This window comes from Lytechinus pictus, chromosome 9 (assembly GCF_037042905.1).
Source record: "Lytechinus pictus isolate F3 Inbred chromosome 9, Lp3.0, whole genome shotgun sequence".
Classification (NCBI taxonomy): Eukaryota; Metazoa; Echinodermata; class Echinoidea; order Temnopleuroida; family Toxopneustidae; genus Lytechinus; species Lytechinus pictus.
Window position 1 is genome coordinate 2,777,929 of NC_087253.1, and position 22,995 is coordinate 2,800,923.

The 22,995-nt window shown below is 39.0% G+C and overlaps 2 protein-coding genes across 2 annotated transcripts; both read left to right on the forward strand.

Moving 5' to 3' along the window:
- Positions 1-514: 514 nt before the first annotated feature.
- Positions 515-2,038, forward strand: LOC135155556 (uncharacterized). Its single transcript, XM_064105027.1, has one exon. The coding sequence runs from the start codon at positions 515-517 to the stop codon at positions 2,036-2,038; it is 1,524 nt and encodes a 507-aa protein (XP_063961097.1).
- A 1,913-nt stretch (positions 2,039-3,951) lies between these two features.
- On the forward strand, positions 3,952-22,355 carry LOC129268438 (O-phosphoseryl-tRNA(Sec) selenium transferase-like). Its single transcript, XM_064104475.1, has 6 exons — positions 3,952-4,385; positions 7,826-8,150; positions 8,508-8,626; positions 11,373-12,001; positions 13,078-13,271; positions 16,401-22,355. The coding sequence occupies exons 2-6, from the start codon at positions 7,882-7,884 to the stop codon at positions 16,603-16,605; spliced, it is 1,416 nt and encodes a 471-aa protein (XP_063960545.1). The 5' UTR covers positions 3,952-4,385; positions 7,826-7,881; the 3' UTR covers positions 16,606-22,355.
- Positions 22,356-22,995: the final 640 nt, after the last annotated feature.

Genomic DNA, 22,995 nt, shown 5'->3' on the forward strand with positions numbered 1-22,995 from the left:
AAATGTGAATGTCAACACTAATTTCATGTGGTTTGAGCATTGTTTCTTGTTTTCAGTACATTTATTGAACAACCAAATAGAAAGTTTTCAGTTTAACTGTTTTAAGATGCCAATGAATCTAGGCGCTGTTTTTGCTGCTGCTGCCTTCATTTTTGCTCTCCAAAATCTCACATTTTTCAACTGTTTTGTCAGTGCATTGGGATATCATTTCTATGTCAACTGTTTCAAGTGGAATCACTGATTCTGGTGAACTACTTTGCATTCTGGATTGGTACCTACTTTTTTCAGAATTTTGAGAGAAAATTTCTGCTCAACTGCTTGGTTTTGAGAAACCTAAGTGTAGCTGGATATAGCTCTTATGCACAGAGCCAATGTGGACTTTCAGCCCTTTGTTATTGTGAAACCAGCCCAGATGGGAACAATGGAAAGTGATCCTGCCTGTGGACTGTGTCTATTGTGAAAGGATTATAATCAATGGTAGAAGAGATTATCATTGACTTTCATAGTGTTAATGATGCCCAGGTCAGCCTTTCAATATAGCAGTGCTGAGCTTCATTCACTGAGACATGCATGTGGTACCAAACATGTTGATGCACATGTGTTTCAGACTTTAAAAGAACTTAACTTGCTTCATCTTCGTAGTCGACGGGCTGGATCTCACTTACATAAACATCATCGGGAGAGGCCCCACGTATCAGCAAGAACACATAGGTCTACATCTCGACCTGTGAACCAAAGGAATATCTGCCCAACAGTGTATCCTTTTAAAACTCAAGCAAAGTTCTGCTCTATCAATTCTCAGTCACTGCGAAATAAAACAACAGAATTTATTGAATTTGTGTTAGACAATAAACTTGATATCGTGGCCATTTATGAAACCTGGCTCAAGACTGGAGACGATATTTTCATCAGAGACATCACGCCAATGGGTTATACGTTCAAGCATTTTCCACGCACAAACAACAAACGAGGTGGAGGCCTTGCTCTCTTATACAAATCTACTCTGAATGTGCGTTTTCCTGAATCTATCGCTAACCCCAAGGCTTTTGAGGTTTTCTCAGCTGAAATTGTCAGTTCAACATTATCACTCCTACTTGTTGTAGTGTACCGCCCACCAACTAGATCAACAGGTTCTTCCTTTGATGCGTTCACTGCAGAGTTTGAGTCACTTATTGAAGATGTATGTTTGAATCAAATGCCTATTATCATCACAGGTGATTTTAATGTTCATGTCGACTCAGCGTCAAATGCAAATGCTTGTGCCTTCAAGAATCTCCTCTCTAGCCACAACCTTAGACAAAGTGTTACCTGTCCTACGCATAGAAAAGGTCACACTCTGGACTTACTGATCACCAGGGAATCAGACCCAACCTTTTTTGATGATCTGCATGTCATCGACGGGATAGCTGATCATTCAGCAATAACCATCAAGCTGTATCTTGAGCGCCCTCAGAACCAGAAGGTTGAAGTAAAAACAAGGAATGTATCAGCCATCAGTAAGGAGACTCTATGTGATGATATAAAGTCTTCCAAGCTTTCCAGTACAGAGTTGAAACTTAACTCATTGTCATCACAAGCTGAGCAGTATAACACCATCCTTGAAAATATTTTTGATAGTCATGCTCCAATGAAGACACGTACAGTGGTTCTGAGACCCCATTCTCCATGGTTCAAGAGCAGCTTTCATACTGAAAAGCGGGAAAGACGTCGCCTAGAGACCTTGTGGAGAAACTCTGGACTTGAGATTCATCGGCAGATGTATACATCGCAGAAGCAGAAGGTCAATCGACTCATTCGTCAATCAAAGTCAACATACTACAATGACCTGTTCACAGAGAATGCAAAAGACCAGAGACGACTCTTCAGTATTGCTGACAAAGTCCTTCATCGCAAGAGCAAGTCTCCTCTCCCACAGCACCAGTCAAAGGAACAGCTATCCAAAGAATTTTGTAAGTTCTTTGATGAAAAGATCTCAAACATCCGCCAAGGATGCCAGATTGCTGATGACCTAAGCCCCCGGGGGGGCCACTTACATTGACGAGTGGATACCATGCGCGACCAAAAAAACACGTAAAAAGGATGTCTTTTTCAAGACAGGGCACGTTACGTACGTAACGTGATAAGGGTGTCAAAAACACAAAAATAATGAAAAAAGGGTATCTATTTCACTAGGAAAGTTACGTGTTTAGGGTCAAATTTGCGGGGATGATAAAACAAAATTAAAATGTTTTATAAAGGATGTCCTTTTTGCCCCAACACTACGTGTTTAGAGTCAGATTTGCACGAGGTGTGGAAGGTGGGGTCGTACTAAACCAAATGATGTGTAAAGGAAAACCAACGACCGAAGGACCCGTGAAATAACAATAAATATTCCTGTACTTGTTTAGGGGTTCATTTCAGGGAATACTTGCCAAGAGTATCGTTTTGTTCCCAATACTTGTTAAGGGTAGGGTTTCAGACGCCAATACTTGTTAAGGGGTGCATTTTCAGAATATTAAAATACGTGTTTAGGGTGCTTTTCGAGACCCCTTGGTCGCGCATGGTATCCACTCGTCAATGGAAGTGGCCCCCCCGGGCCTAAGCCTTCCTTCTGCTGGAATATTGTCATCACCTAGTAACTTGTCGGTTTTCGAAGAGGTAACAGAGGATGAGGTACGACGCATTGTATTATCTTCACCACCAAAATCATGTGATCTGGATCCTATCCCAACTCTGTTGCTCAAATCCTGTTCTTAATTCTACTGTGATCCCTATTGTGACATCAATCATTAATACCTCTTTACAATCTGGAGAAGTCCCAGAAGTTCTGAAAGTTGCACAAGTTAATCCAGTGCTGAAGAAGTCAAAACTCGATCCAGAGAACATGAGCAACTATCGCCCGATCTCCAACCTCAGCTTCTTGAGCAAGACACTGGAGCGCGTCGTGATGAACCAGTTGAGTTCCTACATCACAGATAATTCTCTCCATGATACATTCCAGTCTGCCTATCGTGCCAATCTTAGTGTCGAGACAGCAATCCTCAGAGTCCAGAATGATCTACTTTCCGGCATGGATCAAAAGAAGATATCGCTTCTAGTCCTACTGGATCTTTCAGCAGCGTTCGACACTGTCGACCATGATATTCTTCTCCATCGACTTAGTGACCTATATGGAATCAGCGGAGTCGCACTACAGTGGTTTCGATCGTACCTGACAGGAAGGACGAGCTATGTTTCCGTTGACGGTGCCAGATCCGACTCATCAACGCTGAAGTATGGTGTTCCTCAAGGCTCTGTCCTCGGCCCGCAGTTGTTCAGCATGTACACTTCGCCCATATCTCACATCATCAAGAGGCACGGACTCCAGTATCACCGATATGCAGATGATACACAGATTTACTGTACCGTCAACTCATCTCAAACTGAGGTCAATTTAGGACTTCAGCGCATTGAATCCTGTGTAGCTGACCTCCAGCAATGGCTGTCTAATAACTATCTTAAGATGAATAAGGACAAGACGGAATTCCTCGTTGTGGGATCTCGTCAACAACGAGCCAAAGTTACAATAAACCATCTAAGAATTGGCAACTCTTTAATCAAGCCTTCTGATCAAGTGAGAAACCTTGGAGTAGTGTTTGATTCCTCACTTACAATGGAGCAGCATGTCACAGGCACTTCCAAGGCTGCCTGTATCTCTATCCGTAATCTTGGAAGGATCCGCAAGCATGTAACTAAGAAAGTTGCTGAACTCCTTGTTCATGCCTTTGTAACAACCCAACTGGACATTTGCAACTCAATTTTGACTGGTTTGACTCAACATCAACTGCACAGACTTCAGCGTCTGCAGAACATGGCCGCACGTCTTGTGTCCCTTCAAAGAAAGAGAGTCCATATTACTCCAATTCTGCGTGACCTATATTGGCTGCCTGTCAACCAGAGAATAGCCTATAAACTTGGGGTCCTCGTATTTAAAGCGCTTAACGATAAATCTCCACCCTACATATCAGAGCTCTTATCTCAGCATAGACCAACACGCAGTCTCAGATCAGCAGATCAAGCATTGCTGACAGAATCTCTCAGCCACACAACTTGGGGTGACAGAGCCTTCTACATCTCTGGACCAAAGCTGTGGAATAGCCTTCCTCAATTTATCAGGAGAGCAGAGACCCAATCAACTTTTGAGTCTTACCTGAAGACTTTTCTGTTCCCCACTCCAACATTATTGCAAGAATAACTCAATTGTAGCATTACTAGGACAGTACTTGAACTGAATGATGATCCTAAGCACTGTTTAAAGACATTGAAATTTGTGAGATATTTCCTATTTTTGAGCAAGCGCCATGAGCGCCCAGCTGAGGCGGATACCGGCGCTATACAAGAACCCATCATCATCATCATCATCAATTGTATGTAAAGCTACATTTCTTTTGAATATTCAAAGACTTTTTATACCTTAAACTACCATCTACACATTTTTTTTGACTAAATATGCAGATCTGATCACATGCTGTCCTCAGTTTTTGTAAAATTCCTGATGTGTACTAGTTTGGCTAGAGTCCATGTAATTCCGTTACCATGAGTATTAGTGATGATTTTTGGCCTTTGCATAATTCTTTTCATCAGTACAGCAGGCAAAAAGTGGCTAGTAAGTCCTAATACCCCTGAAGTTGAAAATTAACTAAAATTTAATTACCACTGATCCCTAATATTTTGTAAAATTCTATTTATTTAAGGTAGAGCCACTTATTACATACTATATACTTGTATTTTATTTGATATTATAGACGTAAAGTACTTAGTTTGTGTTAAGTATTAGAGAAGAATATTTAAACAAGCTTTATTGAGGCATTTCTTCAGTCATAAATGCCTAAAAATAACATTTTCCTTCTCAAATGTCAGAGGCGTAATTGAGTGACGGTAATTCCATTACCATTATGCGTAATTCCGTTACCATGTACTTCCCCAAAAGGAAGACCAATCACAAAAATTTGTTGATGATATTTGTGAATAAATTACTTTCAAAGTAAAGTTGACATTATAATGAATTGAATCAGACATTAGCTTGGAGCTAGTGTGTTGTAGATTTCAGAGAAACTTTTACTAAACTTTGGGTTGCAAAGTGACTCATTTCTCTGGTAATTCCGTTACCATAGCACATATCCGTCATTCACATCTGAACGTGTGAGGGGTTTAAAAAAAATCTTGGTTCAGAATATAGCACAAGTGGCCATGCATAGTATTAAGTTCAGAAAATGGGAAAATATTGAAATATCTGGATGGTGTGAGCAAAAATAACAGCCAAAATTCTCTGATTTGTAATTCCGTTACCATGGAATTGCCCAAATGTGTGTATTGGAGTACATGGAAGAGTAGTCCTTGCCTTACATCACTTATGATATCACGTACATGTATGTAGCCAATTTGAAGCCTCCATGGAGTATAGTGATTACCATTATTTACATCTTTTAAAAATTCTTAACTTTCTTATTGTTTGTTACATATTTTTAATACTTTCACCTATCAACTTGGCTGATTTTTCTTTTTCCTCTAAGAACAAGCTTTAATTTGGGTTGGGTTCCCCTTAAAAAGGAAGCCCCTGTGAAATAATCATGAAAAAAGGAGAAATAACAATTTGATGATGGTTACAAAGTTAACTAATTTCAGCATTGTCTGACAATATGATACACATGATGTTTTTGTTATGATTGAGTAGTTTGGTTGTTGGTCAACAACTCAAAAGAACACTTCTTGACATTCATAGCATAATCTATTCAATGAACAAAAATGTGAGTGGGTTAAAGGTATGCCTAAAAGAGTGTTTGTGGCCATGAACCAGGGGCGTGGATAGGAAGGGAGGAAACTCAAGCACAATACGTTAAAAAATCTATAGGAATACAAAAACATCCCAATCATTGACAATTGACAATGCATTCCACGCGGTTTTGATATTCCATGATACCGAACCGTGCCAATTAACCCTTCATAACCGACTGCCTTCTGCATTTAAGCGAATTATTGTTGTATCTAGACGCATTATTTTGGATCAATTTCTATTGCAAATTTTAAATAAGTTATGGACAACTTTAATAAGGGAAGCCCTTGTGATATTTGCATACCAACATTTAAGGTAAAATGATCTTGCAAAAAATAGAAATAACAAATTCACAATAGTTACAAAGTTAACTTATTTAATTCAGCATTTTCCGACAATTTGCACAATTTTCAAGTTCAATCCTTTTGAAAGATTTCGAATTATGAACATTTTTCTCTAACAATTCATTCCTGTTCTTGCGTGAATCGGCTCAACACTCGGGCTTGGCCGCGGAGTTGAAACGTTACATAAGACTAAGAGGGATTTATCGGCCAAGCCTGGCTCAGCAACGCTCTTGGCTTGCCTGCGTAGGTGAAATGTTACATAAGAGGAATTAACTTGGTCATGCAGGTTTGAAATATCTTTGAAATAAACCAGGTTTTTTTTAGTGGGGTATAAAACAGTAGTTCAGGGCCTGAACCGCGATCTTCTCCCCAACGAGGGTTTGACGTAATGTTCCGACAGGGCCTTGGGAACGATATTGACAGGGGGTGCTGAAGTAAATTTGACAAGCAAAAAATGGGTCTCACTACAGAATGAAGGTGGTTTTGTTCCCGAGATATTTAAAAAAAAAAAAAGAAGCAAGGATTTTATTACAAAATGAAGGCGGTTTCGGTTTCCAAAAAATTTGACAGGCAATAAAAAAAGTTCTATCCTACAAACTTTTGTTCATTTCGGTTTCTGCCATATACATGTACCAGATTTCCAGGGGGTGCTGCCTATGAAAAAAAAACACCCCAGCACCTCCGCTTCCCAGGGACTTGTCTTCTGAACCCTTTAATAGCTCTCTACAATGCACAAATTCCTTTGAAAATGCAAGTCAAATCACAAGAAGAGCTGAGAGGCTTTTGTTGAAGTTGGTTGACCGGGACAGCAGTCTCATGACTCTGGACAATGACATATTTACGATTGTTCGTCCGGTGCAATCATTCAATGATCTGCTGTCCCGGTCCACCAACTTTCTACAAAAGCCTCTCAGCTTTCTATTTGACTTGCACTGTCAAAAGAATTGGTGCGTTGTAGAGAGCAGCCCCGTTTAATGAATTTTGAAAAGTTTCTAATGGCACCGCTCGTGTGAAACGAGATCTACCAAAAATATTTGCCAAAGAAAATATGTAATAACTCTCATTCAAAAACTAACAAAAAAAAAACAGCCAACTCTACGGCCAAAAATTCTTAAATCTATTTGTAATGCCACATGACATTCCTTGTATTTTAAGCTTTGCGATGAAGTGTTCAGTGTAGGTCCGAGACGAGACCGAGAAAATTTACCTTCAAGACCGAAACAGTAAACGAGACGCTGGTTATTTCTACACAATGCCGCAGTACAAGCGCGACGCAGCTTCATGTATCGCATCGCTCTATTAATTAAGAATGCACTTCATTTGCATAAATCAACAAGTGTCTCTGTCTCGTTTATTTAAATATTTTTTTTCAAATCAGGATTTAAATCACAATGCACTAATTTAAACTACCAATTATCAGTCATCATCGATCGCTGCTTGCATATGACATTACAAATCAAATGACTAAAACCCAAATAACCTTTTTATTCTTTGTTGGATTTTTCTCAAACCTTCGGCAATGTTTCTTATTACTTTTTCTGCTATTTTTACAATAAAATTTTTGTCGGGGTGAACTTTCCCTTTAAATACACTAAAGGGCCTTGCCCTCGGATTGGAGTCCGGGCCTTAATTGCCTATCCCAGCTGTTGATCTAACTGTTAGTTATGTTTCTATTCTCGTTGCCCAATAGGTCTGCACCGTTAAATCAAAGCCCGTAATCTGTAACTTTAGCCCCATCCCATCATCATGAGTCCAGAGTCGTATGCCGTATGCGAGAAGCTGATCCCGCCCACCTACGTGCAGCAAGGCAGAGAATCTCGCAGGGTTCGAGAGAATAAGGTAAGGCATCTTCTGGAGCAGAGGAAATGGCCGGAGGATGGCTGGGACGAAGAAACCATCGAGCTTCTCCTTCGAGAGCTCTCTGTAATGGATAGCAATAACTTCCAAGGGAACTGCGGAGTGGGAGAGAGGGAAGGCCGTGTTGCTTCGGAAGCAGTCAGGAGACGGCATTATGGGTAAGGAGGATGCGAGGGTCCGATGTCAGACACTTAACGAAGATAAAAACATGTTTCTCTTGCTATCTTACAATTCATGCATCAAATATTTTTGTGATTGTTTTTGCTTTTTAATTCATGAAATATTGCAAGCAACAATCTTGAATAGTCATCTTGTCTGGATAAACAACTCGTTAGGTTATCCAACAACTGGGTAGGCCCAGGCCTATACATTTCTTTGGAATCGAAATGAATTGAATGGAAAAGAGAAAAGTAGACTTACATGTAGGTTTCATATGAGCAGAAAATTGATTTTCCAGAACGAGAAGATGAGCATTTAAATCATTGGTCATGATTGAATGTTTCCCTTTCATCTAGTTTAGCTCATGGCATTGGGCGATCCGGAGACATCACAGCCATCCAACCAAAGGCTGCTGGTTCAAGTATCCTGTCAAAACTCACCAACTCTATGGCTCTTGATGTTCTACACATGGCAGGTACAACTTCAAGTTTCATTCATTTATCCTCAAGTGAGTGACGGATGAAAAAATACATAAAAACAAGCAATGAACGATGAATGTAATGGCAAAAAAAGAAGAAATCCTTTAGGAAGCCAATCCGTAAAAACAAGACAAAGTACTTGTACATAGAATATACCCCAAAATAATTTTACACCTTTCCCAGAAATGAAAAAAGAGAAGAAGTAATTGAATTTTAAAAAATCTACCATTAATCTCAACCTAAACTGGATTAAGGGGGGAGGGGAGGGGGAGAGGCTGATATAAATCTTGGATCTCCCCCCTCCCCTGCTTTGTTTATTCTTCAAAGGTGCATGCGAACCCTGTGTTGTACAGAATAGGAAAAGTTTTGGCAGTATCTGTGTATCCAGGGCCCCGTCTTACAAAGAGTTACGATTGATCCAATCAATCGTAACTCTATGGAAATCCATCAGTGTCATAATTTTTTCTACATAAATGTTCAAAATGTCCTTTGTAATCAAAGGCGAGCACACCAAATTGTCAAGAAAACAATGAATTTATGTAATTTACGTCATATCTAGAAAACATTTTGAACATTCATGCATTTTAGATGTTGACGTTGCTGGCTGTCCATAGTTGTGATTGATCGGATCAATCACAACTCTTTGTAAAGACGGGGCCCAGGTGGCTGTTTGTGTACGCTGTTCTAACTTTATAATCTACATCAAACCTGTTACCCTTTCTTTTGGATTAACACTACATGACTGATTTAGCACCTGTGAACATATATCCAGTCATGCATAAATTTGTGGGTAAAGTTGGTTGTAACTTTGTGAACAGCTGGGCCCTGTCTTATAAAGAGTTGCGATTGATCGAATCAATCGCAACTATGGAAAGCCAGCAAAGTCAATATATAAAATGCATGTTTGTTCAGAAGATTTTCTAGATATGAATGTATATCCATGAATTCATTGATTTCTTGACAATTAGGTGTGTTCTCCTTAATACAAAGGACATTTTGCAAATTTCCTGTAGAAAAAATTATGGCACTGATGGTTTCCCATAGAGTTACGATTGATTGGATCAAACGTAACTCTTTCTAAGATGGGGCCCAGGGCAATTCCATAATATACGTACGTCCGACTCCATATACTATGTGGGACCTTCATGATATTTTCTGTTTCTGATTTCTGGGTCTTTTGACAGTATGTAATGCTCTCTAATGACCATGACTTGATCACTTTATGAAGTTAAGTAAAACTTGAGAAAAATTGGGGTCGGATGTACAAAAAGGTTGATTATTTTATGGAATTGCCCAGCTTTATAAAATGCTGAACAGGAAGCTGGCAGCTTACAGTGACATCAACAAAACCACCTTTAAATGGGAATGAAACTTTTGGAACAAGTAGGCTAATGTCGAAACAGAAAAATCAAAGAATAAGAACAAAGAAAGTTTGAGAAAAATCAGACAAATAATGAGAAAGTTATGAGCATTTGATTATTGCAATCACTAATGCTATGGAGATCCTCCCATTGGCAATGCGACGAGGATGTGTGATGTCACATGTGAACAACTTTCCCTTTGATGGACTATGAAATACCCCCAAAATGTCTCTTTTTGCTTTTTCTTATGGGATACAAACTCTTTATCCATTATGTATTCTTCAAAAATCTGTATTACTGTACATGCCGTCCTATAATATGATCTACTGATAGATGTGATAAAAGAGGCAGTTTAAGTGAAATATATACTAAAGTATTGGGGAGAGATGTTCACAAGTGACATCACACATATTTGTCGCATGGCCAATGTGAGGATCTCCATAGCATTAGTGATCGCAATATTCAAATGCTCATAACTTTCTCATTATTTGTCCAATTTTTCTCAAACTTTTGTTGATCTGTTTCTTTGATTTTTCTGCTTTCACACAAGCTATCTTGTTCCAAAGGCTTCATTCTCCTTTAAACTCACTGATGGAATGCCCTTGAAAATGATTTAATTGTTTCTGTTGGTCTGGAGATGGTTTTGCTGACGTGACTGCTATGACACTTATGAGTAGAATGAGGACGATGCACTTAAACTTTGGAGTCCATGAGCATATATATATTTTTTCTCTGGTCATTCAATTCAGATGGAATTTATTAGATATAAAAATAGTGACATCGACAGGTATAAAAATTACAATAAAAATACAATATTACAATGGTATAGATAAAATTACATGATTAAAAATGGAAATTCGCTGCTGTATAAACCCTAGTGCAGGGTGATATTGCAGTAAGATATTGCGTTTTTGTACGTAGAGCAGATCTTTGTTAAATTGAACAAGTTACAATGAAGTCACTTTTCTTAAATTTGTCTCGATATCCTCTAAAGGATACTTAAATTTTTCTTCAGCAAGAAATTTACCCACATTGTGCTGCACTCAACCCAGGTGAGGTGAGTGGGCACCCGGTAGGAAGAAATCCCTTGAATGCTCGAGTGCCCAATTAAAGGTAGCCGTGATAAAGCCTGGGTAATAATAACATTATCGTGTTAAGCAGACCTGTCCCACTGTGAGAACAGTTTTCTGAACTGAACTGGCTACCCTGGGTAAAATATGACATTATTATTATTATTATTATTATTATTATTATTATAGTTATTATTAAAATATTATTATTATTAATAAATCTACACTGCATCCTTCTTGCTCCTCTTTGCCAGCATAACATCTTCTAGGTTATCTTCATAGTTTCATTCATTTCTCTAAAATTATTTCAGGAGTTAGGAGTGCAGCTTCATGCTTTGTAGTTCCCATGGCGACAGGTATGAGCCTCGTCCTTTGTTTCCTGACACTAAGGCAGCAGAGACCTAGAGGACGATTCATCATCTGGCCTCGCATCGACCAAAAATCCTGCTTCAAGGCTATCGCAACGGCAGGATTTGAATCCGTTGTCATCGAGAACAAGCTTGAAGGAGATGAACTCAGGACGGACATCGAAGCTGTGTCTGCAAAGATCAAAGAGCTTGGAGCGGATGAAGTCCTTGCGGTGTTCTCCACAACAAGTTGCTTTGCACCGCGGGTTCCGGACAGACTTGAAGAACTCGCAACGCTCTGTAAGGAGAAGGATATCCCTCATGTCGTCAACAACGCCTATGGTGTCCAGTCGTCAAAGTGCATGCACTTGATACAGGAAGCATCGCGGGTGGGCAGAGTGGACGCCTTTGTGCAAAGCACCGATAAAAACTTCATGGTACCGGTCGGTGGTTCCATCATTGCAGGGTTTGATCGAGAGTTTATTGACAAGGTCGGGCAGACGTATCCAGGTCGAGCCTCGGCGTCACCATCTACTGATCTCTTCATCACTTTACTTTCACTTGGATCCAAGGGTTACAAGAATCTCCTCAAGGTACAGACCAGTCAGTGTTCTAGCTAGAGACTTCTTAGTGGTGGTCAGAATTTCAAGGCAAAAAGCGGAAAGTGTATTATCATCATGTAATAAGTATCTGACGTTGCCAAGTGTTTGAAAATAAAAAAACATATCATCAAATTCTTGCTCGTTATAGATTTTGCGAATGACAAAAGATTAAAACAGAAATCAACACAAGTACTTCTTCTTTGCAAGGAGTTATATTTGAAACACTGTTTATTTGAAATTAGAGTTGTTTGGTACAGTGTTTACCATGATGCTTGGCGGTCAGAATTCTTATTTGCCAAAGAGGCGTAAACTTTTTGGAAAAAAAATTGAAAGCGTGGGAGGGAAGCAACTAAGCTTGTCATTTAGGCACTTCTGCATCTTGTAAAGCAAAATTGAAGGATTTTGTGCATACTTTTGGTGAATTTTGAGAAAAAAATGGAAAGTTTTCAAAATTTTAAGGGGGGGGGGGGACTGCCCCCCCATGCCCTCGCTGTGTACGGCCATGCTTTTGATGTTGGTTTTGGCCGATTTTGACATCTGCAGAGCACCAAAACGTACAAATGAAGCTGGTCTCTACATGAAACTGAATTCTGAACTCGGGTATAAATTACACCATGGTTTAAAGTTGTGGTAAAACTATGGAGAGCCAATTGGAGCGCAAATTCCTAACAGTACACTTTCAATTTATTAACTCATATGACACCCAAATTGTTCATAATTGTCTGGGAATGATAACTGAAGTAATTTTCTTCATTATGAAAGCAAAAGGAACAAAATAGTAAACATAAGAAATACACAATATAAAAATAATTTTTGAACTTTTTGCTCCCCATAATTTTAGCACTGAGTTAGACCGTGGTGTAAGTTAAACTTGACTTCAGAATACGGGCCAGAAAGGCAATCTTAAAATGTGCTTCCAACCACAACATCCTGAAATTGAATACATCTGTATTCATCACAAAACTACCAATACCCTTTTTATTCCTGTATTACCACATATAATTCTTGTCATTTGATCTTGCCTTTTTAATTCTATTGTCATTTCTTTGTTTTCCTTTGATTTTCAGGAAAGGAAGGAATTGTTCACATTTCTGCACGAGGAACTGGCAAAAGTCGCAGAGAAGTACGGGGAGCGATTACTGCATACACCGCACAACCCAATCTCCATGGCAATGACAGTAAACAAACATGATGTTGATGACGGAAAAGCTTTGACAGAGCTTGGCTCAATGCTGTTCACAAGATGTGTTTCAGGTGCTAGGTCAGTACCCCTCAGGAAAGATTGTAAAAGTTGATATTTCAATATGTTTACTTTGAACTTCTGCTAAGTATGCTTACATGTAGTTGGAACTCAATTGCTCCTTTTGAATTTCCCCAGACAGGATAGTCTTGTTTACATATTTATTGATAGTTGTGCCTTGTGCAATTTTAAAGGTGGGGGTGTTGTTGTTTCTGCGACTCGTGCAACTGGTAAATCCAAAGGCATATGCTCTGAAGTGCAGTTTAACCTAGGCCATATATCCTAATTCTGTGCTATAATTATAGGAAGCTGAAAATGGCAAAAATTTTTGAATATATACCTGTATGTAGATACTACAGCTTTAATGGTGAGTTGTTATTCCCAAATGTAGTTGTATCTCCCGAACAGAGTTCGTAGGATACTATGGATTTGGCCTCGTCGCGCCGCCACATCCGCCGCAGAGATTTCCTTGTGAGCGCTCTATCAGCTGCATTTCTTCTCTGATCATCTTCAAATTTGGCATGAAGTTCGAGTATGGTATAGCGAAGCCGCCTATCGATTTTGGTGTGGGCGGAGACATCGTTGCCATGCTAACAAGTGTTTTTGTGGAAATAGCAGAGATTTCCTTGTGAGCGCTCTACCAGCTGCATTGCTTCTCCGATCATCTTCGAATGTGGCATGAAGGTCCATTATGGTAAAGCGAAGCCGCCTATTGATTTTGGTGTGGGCGGAGACATTATTGCCATGGTAACAGGAGTTTTTGTGGAAATAGCAGAGATTTCCTTGTGAGCGCTCTACCAGCTGCATTGCTTCTCCGATCATCTTCGAATGTGGCATGAAGGTCCATTATGGTAAAGCGAAGCCGCCTATTGATTTTGGTGTGGGCGGAGACATTATTGCCATGGTAACAGGAGTTTTTGTGGAAATAGCAGAGATTTCCTTGTGAGCGCTGTACCAACTGCATTTCTTCTCCGATCATCTTCGAATGTGGCATGAAGGTCCATTATGCTAAAGCGAAGCCACCTAATGATTTTGGTGTGGGCAGAGACATCGTTGCCATGGTAACATGAGTTTTTGTGGAATAGCAGAGATGTCCCTGTGAGCGCTCTACCAGCTGCATTTCTTCACTGATCATCTTCAAATGTGGCATGAAAGTCCATTATGGTTAAGCAAAGCTGCCTAACGATTTTGGTGTGGGCGGAGACATCGTTGCCATGGTAACAAGAGTTTTTGTGGAAATAGCAGAGATTTCCTTGTGAGCTCTCTACCAGCTGCATTTCTTCTCTGATCATCTTCGAATGTGGCATGAAGGTCCATTATGGTAAAGCGAAGCCGCCTATTGATTTTGGTTTGGGCGGAGACATTATTGCCATGGTAACAGGAGTTTTTGTGGAAATAGCAGAGATTTCCTTGTGAGCGCTGTACCAACTGCATTACATTTCCGATCATCTTCAAATGTGGCATGAAGGTCCATTATGGTAAAGCGAAGCCGGCAATTGATTTTGGTGTTGGCGGAGACATTGTTGCCATGGTAACAAGAGTTTATGTGGACTTGCAGAGATGTCATTGTGAGCGCTCTACCAGCTGTATTTCTTCTCCGATCATCTTCAAATGTGGCATGAAGGTCCATTATGGTAAAGCAAAGCCACCTATTGATTTTGGTGTGGGCGGAGTCATCGTTGCCATGGTAACAAGATTTTTTGTGAAAATAGAGATTTTGTTGTAAGTGCTCTACTGGCTGCATTTCTTCTCCAATTATCTTCAAATTTGTCATGAAGGTCCATTATGGTAAAGCAAAGCCGCCTAATGATTTTGGAGTGGGTGGAGACATGGTTGCCATGGTAACCATATTTTTGTGGAAAATTTTGTAAAACCTGTAACTTCTGCTTTTTATTCCAGTTTGTCATAACAGTTGGCACACAGAAGCAATATTAGAAGATGAAGTGAAGATGCCTATAATTTTTGGTGGGGGGCCTTAGGGTTAGGTTTACAAAATATATCCAGATTACTCTATTTTGTATTCCCCAACAGGTGATGCTTGACGATACTTAAGGTTCTGCAGAGTCACGCTGCTGCGTCATATTATTGTCATCAAATTTGGTACCCACAGGCAAAATGTGGGCAGGGTCATTGTTGCCATGATAATTGTATTTATTTGTCAAATTTCTGTGTGAGCTCTAGATATCACAATGACGGATGATGCGGTGGGTTCGGGGAATACATGTGCTCGGCCGCGCGACCCGTCGAGCAACTCTAGTTTATGAATGAGCTGAGCACCACTTGTACTGAAAATTTTAACTAGGTTGTGTTAAATTAGTGTCGCAATTGTTCTTCCATAGTTAAACTACAGCTTATACCAGAACCCTGTTGCATATAAAATGCTATTGTGTTAACTTTGCCATCCAATGGTAACTAGTATCGCAACAATGCTCAGTAGCCAGTCAGAATCAAGGATTCCGTTGAAGATACCATTGAATAGCAGACTTACTATAATAGTATACAAATAGCGAATCGGCATGAGTGCAATGGTGCGAGATTTCGCATGAGGTGAAAGAAAGATACTCTATTCAACGAGACGTTAGCCAAGTGGAATAGAGCGTCTCCTTCTTTCATCGAATGTGAAATCTCGCACCATTACACGAATAAGAATATTTGCTATTTGTGTTGTACAACGCCTCGGAATTAAGCAAAAATATGAAAAACCAAGTATTTCCCTGTTGTAATCTATGAAAAGGGAGCAAAAATACTGAAAGCGAAAAGCAAAATCCCACAAGCGCACATGAGCTTGGGCAGCATTGCGCATTTAGCCAGCAGGATTATACGCGTATTGCACCTTCATTTTTACTGAGCGCAATGAATTAAATCGTAATGTGACGTCACCTCCTAAAGTCGTGCAACGCTAATTTTTGGATGGTACGTTGTGTGTGCAACGGTACTAATGTTTGACATGCAGCCTACCATTTGCTCGCGTACAACAAGCTACATGTAAGGCGTTGTACAATTATTTTCATTCAACAGGCCCCTGATTTGAGATCAAACCCGAGTTCAGAATACAGGCCTGTAAATTGCTCGTTTAGCTCAATTGTTTAATGTTTGTTTCATAATCACTGAGCTACGTGTATGCTTTACACTCTTTTCCATAACCTACAGGGTCGTCCCACAAGGTGTCTCAAAGGAGATTAATGGTCATCCCTTCCAAGGTTTCGGCTCCCATTCAAACGCCTACCCGTCTGCGTACTTGACAGCCGCTGCAGCCATCGGCATGACAAGAGAGGATGTGAAACTCTTCATCAAGCGGTTGGACAAGACATTATTGAAATGGAAAGGCAGTAAGGTTGTAAACAATGGACATTGATGACAATGAAAGTGATTATTGTGGAGCTCACCTGAGGAACAGAGGATCATCAGTTAGAATTCCAGCAGTGGCGTAATTTCCTTCAGCGAGAAATCAATCTACATCGAGGGATTGGTACCCGGTCATATCTTCCAAGGTTTCGGCTTCCATTCTAACGCCTACCCGTCTGCGTACTTGACAGCCGCTGCAGCCATTGGCATGACAAGAGAGGATGTGAAACTCTTCATCAAGCGGTTGGACAAGACGTTATCGAAATGGAAAGGCAGTAAGGTTGTAAACAATGGACATTGATGATAATGAAAGTAAAGACAATGAAAGTGATTGTTGTGGAGCGTTCTGGTATAGTGGTTCGGACGCTCACCTTAGGAACAGAGGATCATCAGTTAGAATTCCAGCAGTGGCGTAATTTCCTTCAGCGAGAAATCAATCTACATCGAGCGATTGGTACCCGGTAGGAATAATTCCTTGAATGCTCTAACTGCCTTTTTCAGCTGGAGCTAAAGCCAGGGTAATGTTGTGTGCAAGTACCGAATAAGCAACAAGGTAATCTGAGCCCTATGAATGCTACTGTACATGTATAACTATTTGTTGTGATACATGTAGGTCTCATTGGTGAATTGCCACGTGGCCCAAACCAATTTTTTCTACTCCCTGTTTGGTCTCATCCAACATGGTCTAATCCTAGTTCCACCATTGGGTCTAATTTCTAGTTTGGCCCTACCCATTTTGTCTAATATCTACTTCATGTTATTGTGGTTAACAATCACTGCCAACCACATGTCTCCTCAGAGTAGCATTGATTAGTGATGTGCAGGTAGACCACCTACACTAGGGTTCCCCCCCCCCCCCCTTATACTCGCATGTGAATAGTGCAGTGGGTTTACAACATCTAAAGGTGGCGACTCTCCTCTATACAGGACCTTTGTTTTTACATCCTATCCAAGGGTTAGAACAATCATGTTAATGAGAGGAAAGATAATAAAGGAAAAAGGTAATTTATCGTGAAGGAAGCTTGAAACTTGATCATGAAATTAATCAAAGCAGAAAGGCAAGATCTTATGAATGAAAATAAAGGTGAATGAGTCAGGATCATTCATGAAATTGATTTTTTGTGATGTCTTAATGAGACATCGAACTCAAAAGGCAATAATAATCTAAAGATCATATTAATTGAGAAAAGATCATATTAAGTAAGAAAAGATGACGGTTATTTTTGTCTCACCTGCGAAGCAGAGTGAGACTATAGGCGCCGCTTTTCCGACGGCGGCGGCGTCAACACCAAATCTTAACTGAAGGTTAAGTTTTTGAAATGACAGCATAACTTAGAAAGTATATGGATCTAGTTCATGAAACTTGGCCATAAGGTTAATGAAGTATTACTGAACATCCTGCCTGAGTTTCGGGTCACATGATCAAGGGCAAAGGTCATTTAGGGTCAATGAACTTTGGCCAAGTTGGGGGTATCTGTTGAATTACCATCATAACTTTGAAAGTTTATGGATCTGATTCTTGAAACTTGGACATAAGAGTAATCCAGTATCACTGAACATCCTGTGCAATTTTTTAGGTAACATGATCAAGGTCATTTAAGGTCAACAAACTTTGGCCAAGTTGGGGGTATTAATAATAATAATAATAATAATACACAGTTCTTGTATAGCGCATATCACAATTATGAATAATGTCTCTATGCGCTTCCAAAGGACTTGGATATTATTACCCCAGCTGTAGCTTGGCAGCCGTAATTACTAAGATTACAGCGCACACGCATTTCAAGGAATAAATTCCTGCCAGGTTCCCATTCACCTCACCTGGGTTAAGTGCAGCACAATGTGGATAAATTTCTTGCCAAAGGAAATTACGCCATGGCTGGGATTCAAACCCAAGACTCCGGAGACTAATCCACTGGGCCACAACGCACCGTCATAACTTTGAAAGTTTATGGATCTGTTTCATGAAACTTGGACATAAGAGTAATCAAGTATCATTGAACATCCTGTACGAGTTTCAGGTCACATGATCAAGGTCAAAGGTCAATGAACTTTGGCCATGTTGGGGGTATCTGTTAAATTACCATCGTAACTTTGAATGTTTATGGATCTGATTCATGAAACTTGGACATAAGAGTAATCAGGTATCATTGAACATCCTGTGAGAGTTTCAGGTCACATGATCAAGGTCAAAGGTCATTTAAGGTCAACAAACTTTGGCCAAGTTGGGGGTATTTGTTGAATTACCATCATGACTTTGAAAGTTAATGGATCTGATTCATGAAACTTGGACATAAGAGTAATCAAGTATCATTGAACATCCTGTGCAAGTTTCAGGTCACATGAACAAAGTCAAAGGTAATTTAAGGTCATTGAACTCTGGCCATTTTGGAGGTAATTATTAGATTGCTGTCATAACTTTCAAAGTTTATAGATATTGTTTATAAAATGTGGATATAGGGGTAATCAAGTATCACTGACAAGTCTTAGGTCGCATGATCAAGGTCAAATGTCATTTATTGTCAATGAACGTAGTATTGTATCATTATATGAATGGTGTTTTTTGTGAATAATTATTCTATAGTAGTTTTCAAAATCAGCACTGCTGCTATATTGAATCGCGCGATGCAGGTGAGACTGCCAGAGGCGCTCCACTTGGTTTTTTTTTTATACTGGTAGCCGGAGGCCTTTAATACCTCATGCTTGGCTGTCATAATAATGCAATCAGAAGACTCGAGAAGAAATGAAAATATTAAGATAGGAGATAGAGATAGATGGAGAGAGAAAGAGAGCGACAAACAAAACAAATGTGACCACAAAAACCCACAAAAAGTCGCAGTGTGATTTTCAATTGGAGCCAATTAAAAGTATTTTGGTCAGAATGTTTAAGTTTCAGATTTTCGTGTTTTCCAGGCATGATATTCTTCCAATTTAAATTTCACATTTTTTTTACGTGGAAATCCTTTGCCCAAGAGCACTCTCATGCTCTCTTTTACTGCTTTTTTAAGTCAAATGATAAAACTATCATTTATGATAGCTTATAACTTATGATTTCTTTACAATGCAAGAGCTTCGTTTTCTGAAAGAGTATAGTCTCCCCTATTTAACTGTAAAAATGTGGATATACCAATTGAAGCTAAGTGTAATTTTTGAGTGTTTTTATTAGACCCACATGACTTGTATTTTCATCTTTTTGGGTTAAGTGTAATCATGTTTTTGTTTTCACAAAGATCTGAAAATTCATCTCTCTTTGAACTCCTATAAATTTAAAACAGGATAACTTCTAACATTAATACTTGTTCAAACTAATGGACAGGATGTACCTACATGTATGTAATTAGTGTGTGAACTTTGGGGGCAAGCTGATAATTCCTCTATCGAAATTCTATTGATTTTTAATCTTCCTTTTGTCTACAATACACAATTGTGGAAGAGTAATTACTCTGAATAGACTAGTAATTTTTAATCCCCATTTACTCAAAAGGAGTGCATGTTCCATTGTAGCGAACATTCTCCTTTTGTGTGGGTTAGGATCAATCATTGTGCGTGAGTTATATATCATTATAAAGCTTAGAATCTCCTCTTTCAGAAGGGCTATTTAACTAGAATTTCATTTCTGGCGACTTTTTGTGGGTTTTGTGGTGCCTGGTCACATATGTACTTAATAAACCTGGGTGAAGAGGGGAAATGTTTAAAGATAAATGCCAGTTGTGGTAACGATCTCAAAATGACTTTTTACAGAATCCAATTATAATGACCACCCAAGTGTCTGTTTGTATGAATAACAAATATGTGCCAAAGGATTCTGCAAGAAATTGTGTAATTGCTGAGAAATAAGCGCAGATTCGGGCACTTCCGTCGGGTCTTTCTTCCCGCTTTATAGTTTAGTTTACTCCAATGATGTTGTAGGACTAAGCCTGTTCATCGATCAAATTAGAATGTCTATTGCTGCTCTCCTTCAGACAAAATTAGATGCGCTACTTATGTTGGCAGGAGGGGTGGCAGGGGTATCGTAGACAGCAAAAAATTCCATGAAAACACACGAGAATCGAAAATCACTCAAAATCATAGGCAATCTTCTCCCAATTCAAGCAATTATAATATACACTGTCCCACGTGTGCCTATCTGTGTTGGTGATCTTCAGTGTGATCGTTTTTCAGTTTAGATTTTATGATTTCACAAAGTTCAGTTTATGTAACTGTACCAGATCTAGATCCACGATGATATAGTAATACTTAACGTTGGTTTTACAGACTTTCTCACAAAATCAGTTTTACTGCAACTACTTTCATTTAGCTTTAAGGACATTGAAAAAATTCATGTTTATTTTGTAAAAATCAGAAGTATTGATATTTTGAAGATGATATTAATTATTCACCCTCCCGCAATCAAGGGGGGGGGAATTTCATGAAACAAATGGAGATTTTCACTATTTGTTAAAAGCTACTGAAATCCTTGCATCTGATTGGCTCAGAACAAATCGACAGTAAAAAAAATCACTATTTTCTTTAAAGAATATATGCCTTCTAGATTTCGGCTTGAAGTCTAATTCTGATCATGGAGTATTTATAAGCCATTGTTACTAATGTTACATGTGTACGTTTGATTAGTACTCTTTTTTTTTCTAATCTAAGAATTCTTTTTTGGAGAAGGCTGGCATCTCCTGAAGAATTTTGATTCCAACAAATAATCTGTTATAAGCAGTACCTATGTAAACTTATAAGCCAGGGTTCATATACATATAAATTATCACAATTTTCTGCCCTTTTTTTTCTACCATGTAAATGTGATTATTTGTGATTTTTAAATTTCATAGAATGATTGCAAATATTGTAATTTGATCTGATTCTTGATAAAAACTTATATACAAAAAAATAGAATCTTGATTCCATATACATGTACATGTAGTAGTAGTATGTGTTCATGATGAACCTTCATACAACTTTATTAATCAACATATCCTTATGAGGTGTGTGCTTTTTCCCTGGGGTGGGGGGAGAGGCACTTCCATTGACGAGTGGATATCATGCGTGTCCATGGGGTCCCGAAAAGCACCCTACAAGTATTTTTCATATTCTGAAAAATGCACCCCTTAACAAGTATTGGCGTGTGAAACCCTACCCTTGACAAGTATTGGAAACAAAACGATACCCTTTGCAAGTATTCCCTGAATTGAACCCTAAACAAGTACAGCGATATTTTAATTGTTATATGTCACGGACGTCGGTTTCACCTCTACCTACATCTTTGAGTTTAATAGTATAGGGCCCACCTCCCACACCTCGCGCAATCGGACTCTATAAACACGTAGTGTTGACTATTGGGGCAAAAAGTACATCCTTTACAAAACATTTTAGTCTTTTTGCCCTAAACACGTAGCTTTCCTAGCGAAATAGATAACCCTTTTTTCATTATTTTAGTGTTTTTGACACCCTTATTACGTTACGTATTATAATGTGCCCTATCTTGAAAAAGACATCCTTTTTTATACATGTTTTTTTTGTCGCGCATGGTATCCACTCGTCAACGTAAGTGCCCCCCAGCCCCGGGGCTTTATCTATTGGATCATGTATATAAAACAAGAATACATGTTTAGGCAGTAGCTGTATAAGAAAAACAGAATCAGTATTAGTTCTATAATTCTCTATATTATGTTCAAAATATCTGTACTATAACTTTTATGTCATACATCTAAATCAGCCTAATATTTGCCAGGAAATAAATTTACAGGAGCCAACTCCTGACATTATAAACATTTACTGCTTTATGTAATAATTGAACTGAAACATGAATACAATTAGTGTGTATGGATGGTAAATTCTGTCCATCGACATTTCGTCTAACAACCATTTGGTCCAATCATCACTTCGTCTAATCACCATTTCGTCTACGACTATTTCATCTCATAACCACTTGGTCTAATATCCATTTCATTTTCATTCATTTTGCACAATTAATACTTAGTCCAATTAGACCAACTGGTATATGGACTAAATGACTATTGGACCAACTGGTAATTAGACGAAATGGTGAGTGGATGAATTGGCAATTAGACCATGTGGATAGTGGACGGGCCGATGGTAGACCAAATGATAATAGACGAGTTGGCAATTGGACTAAATGGCATTAGACGAATTGGAAATAAACCGTATGGATATGGGAATATTCATTACTGGTATATTTTTTGCAGAGCTGGGGGTGTTTCATGAAAGTTGTCAGCACTGACTACATTGTCTGTGCAGACTATTTCAGTGAAATCTTAATCCTTTGCTTAAATTGACCGAGAGGCACTTGCCTCTGAACGTTACTATAGTAACTGTCGGAGAAAGTCGACTTGTCAGTGCGGACAACTTTCATGGAACAGTCCCCAATCTTTGAAAATTAAAGAATCAATTTAAA

Bases quoted from the DNA above. Each gene is read 5' to 3' on its own strand.
- LOC135155556 (XM_064105027.1), top strand. From the start codon at position 515: ATGCCCAGGTCAGCCTTTCAATATAGCAGTGCTGAGCTTCATTCACTG.
- LOC129268438 (XM_064104475.1), top strand. From the start codon at position 7,882: ATGAGTCCAGAGTCGTATGCCGTATGCGAGAAGCTGATCCCGCCCACC. The intron at 8,151-8,507 runs GTAAGGAGGATG...CCTTTCATCTAG, and splicing joins GTCAGGAGACGGCATTATGG to TTTAGCTCATGGCATTGGGC. The intron at 12,002-13,077 runs GTACAGACCAGT...TTTGATTTTCAG, and splicing joins GTTACAAGAATCTCCTCAAG to GAAAGGAAGGAATTGTTCAC.